Below are 10,440 nucleotides of genomic sequence, written 5' to 3' on the forward strand. Positions count from 1 at the left end.
TACTTTAAGTGGTTAATATGTTTGTGGATATAAACATACTCTACTCTAATACTCTTTCTATTGAGTTAAGGTGATTGTTTGATATTTTATTATGTACATGTTTATATTATCAGATACGTAATCTACTTTGCTAGTCTCTGATTGGCTATCCGTTTCTGTTAATTAGTTAGATTACAGAGCAAATCTCTGTTGCACATTGACCTTACTGAAGATTGTGTACACTGTATAGTGACATTAACAAGTATCATTGTGAACTTTGTTCTGCCATATACTTCCCCTGCAGCCCTTCTGTACAACCATGTAGTTATATTGAACAAATTCAGAGCACTAATATGAATCTTGCAGTGATGTGTCTGTGTCTGGTGTGGATGGTGAAGGGGGGGGGGGGATATTAACGATATCATTTTATAAAACTTAAAGTATGCCGCAAAAGTGCCCCTCTTTGTAATACGAAATGATCTTTTCTAATAAAAAATGACCCCTTATAAATTTGTAACTTTGTAAAAATGCCCTTATTTTAAATTATGATGTACCATTTTGTTGAGTAAATTAATACAATTACAATTGGAATATTATCTTTTGTTAACACAGAACATTCAATACTGGATTTTGTGGTACGGAATGCACACAAAATAGTTTTGCCAGAAAGTTCATATGTAACTTGGTGTTCTTTAACCCCACTGCCCATTGAAGTTTGCCCCCCCCCCCCTTTCCACCACACTCACACTCCTTAGGAATTAAAAGTCTTCCGCCGTCCCTTGTAGAACGAGAACATGGACAGGCGAAAACCATCCCAACTAGGCAGAGATTGTTCAGTTTTTATAGAAAAGAAAAAAAAACTGCATTGAATCTAGTTTAATCATTGAAATAAATGTCGATAATGAACAATGTTTATCAGATTAATCAATATTTATCAGATTATCCAATACTCTCACAACCAAGTTTGGTGTTTGATCCGATTAGTTTCAATTGTCACTCTTTCTTCTGAATGAGATGGTCGAGCGCCTTCGAAAGCAAAACTTATTTGTCCGCGCTCTGGTGGTCACTTACACCGAAGATGTCATACGCCCTCAATTAAGTTGACAGCAGCACGTGCACGATTACGTTGGTTATGGTAAATTGATGGTTATTGTTAGAATAATGATGATTTTTCCTCAACAACAGCAGTTTAAGAGCTAGTTCGTGTATATATGACACCATCAGATTATATTTAACAACAACAGAAGTTTTAATGCTCGTAACCGCACTCATTTATTATTCTCGGCGGAAGAAAAATTCAACAACAACAACAACAACAACAGCAACACAAAGCAAAGATTTATGGAGCCACGGAAGTATTTCCGAAAGAGCATCCGCGAAGAGACAGATCTAGGGAAAATGTCCCGATAAATTAAAGATTTACAGCAGATCTAGAAACTTGGAAGCATTTCGGATTAGTCACAACGTACTTCCAACTTTAAATTATTATTTTATGTATCATATTCTTCTTTTTATTCCACTTCTATTCGTCCATAATTTGTTGTTCATGCTGTGATACACATTGGCTGTGTCGTTGCATAACAATTTCTTGTAAATTCGTTTAAGTTTGGTTTAAGCGTAGTGTACAAACTACCCATTGTCACCTATCTTCAATTGAGTCGTTAGTAAATAACGTAGAGAGGGAAATATTATATTTTACAAGAGAATGGGTGTAATGAATACGGATATCGATATAAGTCTAATATATTTGTAGTTAACACACACATTATATTTGTTTTGGACAAAGTAAGTTATTTCTAATACTTCAAAAACGTTGCTGCTACGCAGAAAGATTTCGAGCGTAGAAGCGCCATAAGAAATCTCTGGTAATAAAGTATGAGTGTTATTGCTAGTTTCAATATGTTACAATAAATCACTGTATGAAATACATAGGGTAGTAAGTAATATGATATCAGTAATGATGAGTAACAATGACTCATGATATACAGTTTACAATGGGACTATAGAATTAAATATTTACATGATATTGAAAATAAAATTACAATTGATCAAGCTAGACACACTTCTAGATTTGTACAGCAGATCAGTCAATTTCCAGTCTCAAAAACTATTTGCTCTTTTCTCTTTTATTCTTCAAAGGATTTTAATGAACGGAATCATGTCAATAGTTTAAAGTCAATAAATGTTTTCAAAAGTACTCAAAGTTTGTCAAGACAGTAAAAATAATGGACTAAATAGACAATATAATGTGTCAAATAGGGGATTGATGTTAGTGTAGCAGAGCAATACATATTGGACATGGGTCACCATTATTCGACTTCTCTAACATGTTTAGAGCCAATAGTGATCGCTTTTATGGTAATTTCAAGTATAATGTGTGAAGGATAGCTTTAAAGTATATATCAATTTGTCTTGTATCGTGTGTTGTCCGTCAATCGGCCCGGGTGAATTCAGGATTTGAAAACGTCTCCCTATCAAAGTAACATTTTAGACGTGACATGTGGTATTCAGAGGCATAAATATTTGAATATAAATGAGGTCTATAATTTTTTCAACGCGGAAGATTTCGTTAATAACTACTTGCAACCCCCTCCTCCCTTCCCTTCCCCTTTTACCATAAAGTAAACGTACCGAGGGTGACTTGTTTGATAAATGTCTCATGTAAATATTATCAACGACCATATCAAATCTGTTGGTCGCTGATTGGTTCATATTTTTCATCTGACTAATTTATAACCTACTCACCATATCTTCTTCTCTCATATTAAGCAAAACAGATATATTTACACAATTTCAACAACAAGTTTTGTGAACTTTGTGCTGTCATTTACTCACCAGGGTATTGGATCAGACTTCATTTTGCTAATATGACCCTCATACGGAGGGTGGTTTTATTGACAATTTGATAACGTAAGATTAATATTCATTTAATATTTACATAATCATCAAAAACCCTTGACATAGTATGTCCAATTGAGGGCGCTTTGTAAAGATAGTTTATGGTTCATGATAGTATTTGTCGGATCGTGGAATTGTATTAGAAGAGAGAAAACAAAATATAATTACTTCTAGTAAAATACTAAATGAGTAGAAGAGCTACCAGCATTGTAAATCGACCAAACACAGAAAAGTATACAACTCAATAGACCTAACACAGTAAATTATATACCTTAACTCAGTGGACCTAACGCAGTAAAGTATATAACTCAAGCGACCTAACACAGTAAAGAATATAACTCAAGCGTTCCATCCGAATAAATTTGATTTCACAATACCTTTAACAGTACGAATGGTAAATGTAGTTCACAGTCCTATTATGGATAAACAATAACTTGTAAGTACTGGTAAGAAAAACCTAAGGTGCGGGAAAGGACAACATGCCAATATATACATTACTTGCGAAAGATCCCGTGATGTGCATTATTTTTGTTTCTGCAGGCGATGCAGATGATGAAAAAGCGTAATTTTATTCGTTGATCGGAATCTTCCGACTCGATTATGTGAAATTGAAGAAAATATTTAATTAGTAACAATTGTGAGTTCTTACTTCACGATAGTTGATATGAGAGAAATAGAAAGATATTCATATATCAGAAATAAACAAAAACAGTACGAAGCATGCACTCGTGCACCTTCATCAGACGAATCAGGTGTTTGAAAACATCTTCGTTTTCTATTATTCATCAATTCGGTGACTCATTAAGCACTAAAGACATGTATAATTATGTTATGTTTGTATAGGGAACAATTAATTAGCTGCAACAATAATTATTTTTAATTGGAAATGAAACTTTGTTGACTTGAGTTGAAATCTTATTTTACAATCCAGTGAAATGCTCTTGAAATTCCAGCTTTAGCTTGGACTGAACAGACCACCTTAAATTAAAGTCTTATTCTATTTTTATTGTAAAATACCTCAAACATGATATATGAGATAACTTATATATTACATGAACCCCTATAGCAGGGATTGGATGGGTGTGTACCCAAGCAGAGTCTATTACTATACAAACAAAGTGAAGCAGTGACGTAAAAAGCATGTTCATATAGAAGGAGAGGGAAATGGAAGTGGTTAATGGTTAATTTGAAATGATTATTTTCTCTTAATTTACAAGTCAGTTTTTTTTTAATTAGTTAGCTAACATCTTGTGTGTTGTTTCCTTGTAAATGTACGTTATTCAGGAGTCATACGAGGTGTTCTTTAGAAGAAAAAAAAGGTTCATAGTGAAATACAAATATTTGAATTTTCTTCCAAATAACTAAAATAGTATAACGTAAAATAAATTGCCTTTAAAGACAAAACAATATTAACCGTAGTTTTACATCCGATATATCAGAGGCGTTATAGTTTGGTGGTCTTCATTGCCAAAAAAAAGTCTTGATATGAATTGTTTTTTAACAAGAAAAATAGCATAATATAAAATTAAATACTAGAAATATCTTGAAAGTATGCAAGTCAATAACAATAAATCGAAATACATGAAATCGACTAAGAGCGAAACCGTTTGAATCTTTATCTGCTCGTAACTAAGTAATGCCTTAAATATTATAAATGATCCTACCCCTACCCCTACAACTCCTCATTCCCAAATATACTTGAGTTCATTCAGACATAGCAAATAAAAAGAGTGTTTGTACTTATAAATAACGACAGTAGCCTACCACATTGTAAAATAAGTTTTTAGAAATTTACTGAGAATGTGTAAGTCAATAACAATTAATTGAAACTCTTGTCATAAAATGACAAAGGTCACTTGTCTTACTTTGGTTGTAACTTATATTGTAATATTTAATGAGTGTATCATTAACCTACTCCATTAACATAACCAATTCAATCTCCACCCCACCCACGGACACACACACACACAAGGTCGATATGACACCTCTGGTCTAGTATTTCTTATTACATAGCTGATTTGCGATCTTCTTAGATGCATTCTAACATCTTACACATGAGATTAGCCTGACCACACTGTGTCAAATAAGGAAATATACAACATTTAACTATTATCCAAAGTTCATTTTAACAAACAGTCAATGCCACTAGAAGAAATGATTACTTTTATACTGTGCATTTTGTAGCAATGCATTGACATCTTTCTGACGTCATCACCTTAATTTAAGTTTGACCGTAGGGTGACGGGACGCTCTCGTAATCTCAAAACAGGACTTACATTGTTGACATTAGATGTTAGTATCACAGAAGCTGGAAACCTAGGGATAGAGAAATTGAATAAAGTATTGCACATCATATTATGAGAGTGGTAGCGTCAATTATAAACGTTGATACTGTTATTCATAGTTAAAGCAAATGGGGTCATTTACAGGATTAGTGAATAGGTAAGATATGGGGTCCGTGACAGGGTTAGTGAGTAGGTAAATGATGGGGTCGTTTACAGGATTTGTGAATAGGTAAGGAAAATGATAAAGGAGACCTGACAAAGTATCTTACTGTTTTCGGTGGATAACTGAAACCTACTAATGAATATTGAAAATACTATAAATTAATCGTAACATCAAATCAAAGCAAAGCCAAGGCACAAGGACATTAACTGAAGTCTTGTAAACTGAACTAACCACTCTAATGTATCCTTCCTCAGTGAGATCAGTGTTGCCGATTTTGTGCTGGAAAAAATTAAACAAATATCAAACAATATTAAGACACCCTGGTGTAAAGTTACTCATATCTTCATGCGAGTACACTTAAACACTAACTAATGTTTTCATTTACATTGGTGAGTTGATGTCAACCTAAAGAATTGTTTAAAATCTAGAAAATCAACGCAAAATGATTCGGAAAAAAATCCATAAGGGAAATTTTGACAGAAAGAAATTTGACATAGTAGGAATAATGATGTACTGTTCTTTTATAAAATGATAAAAAGAATTGTTGAATTATAAGTATATATAGTAAGGTACGTTAATGGTATTGTGTTATTATGTAAACTGATCCATACCTGCCAAGTACCAGAGTTGAGATTCAAACGATACCAAACTTCTGAGGGATACCATAAAACTGAAAAGAGATGGAAATCTCGTTTATTAAATTTAATAGAATAACCTATTTTCTAAGGACCATCCTAAACTTTAGTCGTAAAATAACAGGTGACGCTATAACAAGTATCTGACGTCATGCAAAGCACAATGACGCCACACCTACCTGTCATGATTTAAGGTGGCATACTCCTATTAGAGTCTATATCAATCCGCTCGATTGTTCTCCTTCAGGAAAAGTGCCAAAAAGCAGCAGGAGAACATCTTTTGTAACCTGTTATCAATCATAATCTAGTTTTTCGTGGCTTGCATGATAAAGAGCATGAATGGAAGAACATGTGGTGAAAACATTGGGTCAATTGAGGCAAGTTTAGACCCCTTTAGGTCTCCCAGGAGCAGCGTAGGAAATTTGTTTACCACTGAGTGAAGAGGTTTGTTTACAAGTGACGAAAACTTCCAGCTCGGATAGCAAAAAAATCTACATGGTCATGATACGGAAAATTGATAGTGCCACAGACCTAGAGACCACATTACTTTTGTGATATAGTGTGTAAGTCAATGGGGCTCTTAATGGGCATATGCTACCTTAATAAACTTTAATCACTACATATCACAACCATTGGTATATATACACTAATCAATTGTTTTACGTATTTCATTCCGTGTAGATTTCTTAAGGTGTGTTAAATAATTAGAGGGATGCTAGTCATTGTTAATGCAAAGATTATATAACAAATGAAAAATTACACGTTTGTTACCAGTGTCAATGTGACAAGTATTTTAACACTAAGTCTGTTGTTATTATAAAATGTATATTCAGATAAAGTACTATTTTTCATTATTTCATCAATTACCTTCAACATTAGTTTCATTTAGTGACGTCAATGTTGCACGACGATGAAATCCGACGGGTAACAACGAATATTTAAATCTGTGGAGATAAAAACAATGAAAATAGAACAACGATTTAACTTTAAATATCATGCGATTTAAATTGTTGTTTTAAACTTGGGGATAACCAACAATTGCTGCCATTGAATCCAGGGTCTTCAGTACAGATTTGTAGCAGGGTCTCTGTATGTACGAACATTTACAAGATGATACATCAGCCTGACCATGGGCGTAGGAACCCAATTTGAAAGAGGGGGGGGGGGTTGTAACGATTTACATGAAAATGTAATCAATATGGTAGGGCGTACTGGTGAAGCCCCCTCACCTTTGAACTTTGAATCGTTACAGGGAATGTCACTCGTGATATATTTCATGACATCGTCTTGGACAGAGAAGGAAAGCATGGAGTGCGAACTGTGTCAAAACTCCACAACATTAATGTGAGATTAAAACAAGGCAAGCTTAGAACGTTGGTCTAATTAACCAAGGCTGAAATTTGTACGGAAGTAATGATTCTCACCAAAAAATATCATTGCAGTTTATTTTTTTTTTGCAGTGCTTGAAACAATATAAGCATATACTGTCTGTCTTGTTTTTGTTTTTTTTAGAGGGGGGGCTACAGTCCCCCCTCCCGGCTCCTTCGCCTATGATCCTGGCGGTAACTTACCCCTCAAAAGGAGTATGATATCCTTGTAGATGACTGGGGTATGACCTACCGGAAGTGATGTCATCACTACCAAAACTTACGAGAGGAGACGCATATGGGGAAGGAATAGAGATTATTTATACAAATGCCCCTAATTCAATAATTTCCTGGTTTTAAATGTTAATAAAACAAAGGAAATGGTAATAGATTTCCGTAAGTGTGGGGCTATCCCGAGTCCTGTCCGTATTAAAGCCCATGATGTTGAGCGTGTGGATCACTCTACATACCTAGGGGTTGTACTTGATAATTCCTTGTCCTGGCATAGCCATGTGGATGCCACACTGAAGAAACTTAACTCTAGAATGCACTGTCTGCGCAAAATGAAAACTTTTCAAATTGATGAATGTATTCTGACCATGTTTTATACTTCCACCATTTGTGGGGTATGGAAATACAATTTGATTTCTTGGGGCGGGAATGCGAGAAAGGAAGATCAGAACCGTATAGACTCTTTAATCCGTCAGGCGGGCCGCATAATTGGCAACAGCCAACCCTCTTACTCATCATGTTATACCCATCTACTCCAACAGAAATTAGACAAGATTTTAAAGGATGCCGACCACCCACTGCATAGACAATTTCAGAATGCAGTGATTCCTCGGAGCGGGAGGATGAGGCTGCCGACAGCCAAAACCAATCGTCACCTCTTCTCATTCGTCCCACAGTGCATCAGAATCCATAATCAAAATCACAATCGCTAGTGTTCTTGCCCTCTGGTTACACCTTCACTGTTTTTATCATACTTAGTCTTGCCATTATTGTCTTATTGTTTTATGTGAGTCATTTTCCATGTGCTGTATTTTAATGTTATATCCATCTTATTCTGTACATCGAGCATTTAATTACCCGAAATGGGTTTAATAAAGTGAATCTTATCTTATCTTATCTTAACTAATGTAATCAGCAATTTTGGCATAACTACATCAGTGAATCGTAATCTGTCATTGCACATTCTTGTGAAACCTTTTCGTCATATCAACACCCAGGAGTGTCCTTCTTGAACAAAATTATTTTTGGATATAAAGTTATCTACTGGTGGACGTGCCTGCGGTGTTGTCCTGTCCTTTTACTCTTACTACTCACTTCCACATGTGCTTTTATTAATGACATTATTAACATGTGCTTTTATTAATGACTCTACGTCATTTCTTTATCTACTACAACATGTTACACCGGTCTACATACATTTATCTACGGCATTTCTTTATCTACTTCACCATGTTACACTGGTCTCCTAAGTCTTTATTTAGCCTCAAGAAAAACACTCCAAGAGAGTTCCCTTCGACAGACCGCGACAGACACAATGTACTTGTTATAAATAAGATCTTCAAGATGCATATTTACCTGATTGTTTTCAGTTTTTCACACTTTACTTTAAAGCTGAAGATTCCATCCAACTCAATTTCTGTCATTTCGTGTCCGTTTTGCTCAAACCAAAGTTGCTCAACGTTCTTTAGTATTGGAATACGAAGTTGAGATTTAAGAACAATGTTACTGGTTAAAACATCTACTGACTGGAAAGACTCAAAGAGATATAAACTTGAAACTGGTATCTGTAATGAAAGAATAAGTTGAAGGATTATTAATAGTATTTCATTGTTTTATATGAATAATCATCAATCAGCTGTTAAGTTTACTGAATATTCATATATAATATGTCGCACAATATTCGCAGTTTTTCATTGTTCAAGTTCCTTTTATAATTGTCGAGCACGTTACATCATCCGATCTTACTAGCGTTTTCGAAATTATGATTCGTTCTGTGAAATAACTTGACCAGAATTGATAGGTTTGAGTTGTTCAATTGCACATAATAATGATTGTGTCTATTAAAGTAGTATCATGTCACCTCTATATGAACATTTAATGTAGTGTTCATTCTTCTGGTTATATATGAACGGTGTATTTCATCATCATCACTATTAGTGATCCTTATGTATTACGTACCATATTGTCAACCCATTCAGATATATTATATAATGTGATGTTTAATAATTATTGCATATGTTATGATTAGTGATTCACTTACTTTTAATAGTGTTTAGGGCTAGTTTTAAGAGTTGTTGGAAATACAGTTCTAGTATCCTATATGATATTACATTGACATCAACACTCTTTTGTCAACGATCAGTTATTAGAGTAAGTAAGGTGTAAGAGAGGTTGTTATCTATGCCAATTTTTGTAGCAACAACTCCCCTAAACTTCGTCCACGAATTCGATGAGCGTCAAACTCGGAAGGGCCATTTATGTCATCAGTGGTGTGCATATGATTTCAAATGTTGCGGGGGGGGGGGGGGAACATTCTAGAATCCTTGACTGATGTAGGTAGACCTCTATGGGAGGAATCTATATTGGTGGATGGGGGATAGATGCGGATTAAAGAATTTACAGAGAAGAGGTGAGGGAAGGAGGTCCTCCCGTACCCTTGACTCCAGCGCCCGCTCAAAAATAGACGTCAAATTATAAGCATTCTGAATACTTATACAATAAATTAGGTGCATAATTGGATTTAAACTCAAGTTTTTGATTTTGCATGCGTGGTTGAATAGAAGATGTTTACCCGCAGCACTGTTCTTATTTTTTTTTTCCAGAATAAAATATAAAACAAAATTCCCCTGAATGAACTTTTTTTCCCGATTAACGATAAGGGTGGTGGGGCTATGTCCCCCAACTCCCACCCAAATATTGTACCTGTAATATTGTATATGTGGGACTGATCTTCTGCCATGCAGTTTGAGGCCAAGTGGCTTATTTTGATGAGAGAGATTCATTCTTTGCCCTGTCTCAATTGAAAAGAACATTAATTTAAGGACTGCTCAAGTAAATTAATGATACCAGGTCTGTTTTTCATCAAGGTCAATATAGTACTA

The 10,440-nt window shown here is 34.8% G+C and overlaps 1 protein-coding gene across 1 annotated transcript; it reads right to left on the reverse strand.

The window, feature by feature from the left end:
- Positions 1 to 1,387: 1,387 nt before the first annotated feature.
- LOC139974120 (uncharacterized) lies at positions 1,388 to 9,778 on the reverse strand. Its single transcript, XM_071981049.1, has 4 exons — positions 8,915 to 9,778; positions 6,828 to 6,904; positions 5,937 to 5,995; positions 1,388 to 5,604 (listed from the first exon to the last, which is right to left on the reverse strand). The coding sequence occupies exons 1-4, from the start codon at positions 8,980 to 8,982 to the stop codon at positions 5,458 to 5,460; spliced, it is 351 nt and encodes a 116-aa protein (XP_071837150.1). The 5' UTR covers positions 8,983 to 9,778; the 3' UTR covers positions 1,388 to 5,457.
- Positions 9,779 to 10,440: the final 662 nt, after the last annotated feature.

This window comes from Apostichopus japonicus, chromosome 9 (genome assembly GCF_037975245.1).
Source record: "Apostichopus japonicus isolate 1M-3 chromosome 9, ASM3797524v1, whole genome shotgun sequence".
NCBI lineage: Eukaryota > Metazoa > Echinodermata > Holothuroidea > Aspidochirotida > Stichopodidae > Apostichopus > Apostichopus japonicus.

What these genes read in the sequence shown, in the direction of transcription:
- LOC139974120 (XM_071981049.1), bottom strand. Translation starts at nt 8,982, where the DNA reads ATGACAGAAATTGAGTTGGATGGAATCTTCAGCTTTAAAGTAAAGTGT. An exon ending in GAAAAACTGAAAACAATCAG is followed by an intron (nt 6,905 to 8,914) that starts GTAAATATGCAT and finishes TTATCTCCACAG; the next exon opens with ATTTAAATATTCGTTGTTAC. An exon ending in AAATGAAACTAATGTTGAAG is followed by an intron (nt 5,996 to 6,827) that starts GTAATTGATGAA and finishes ATCTCTTTTCAG; the next exon opens with TTTTATGGTATCCCTCAGAA.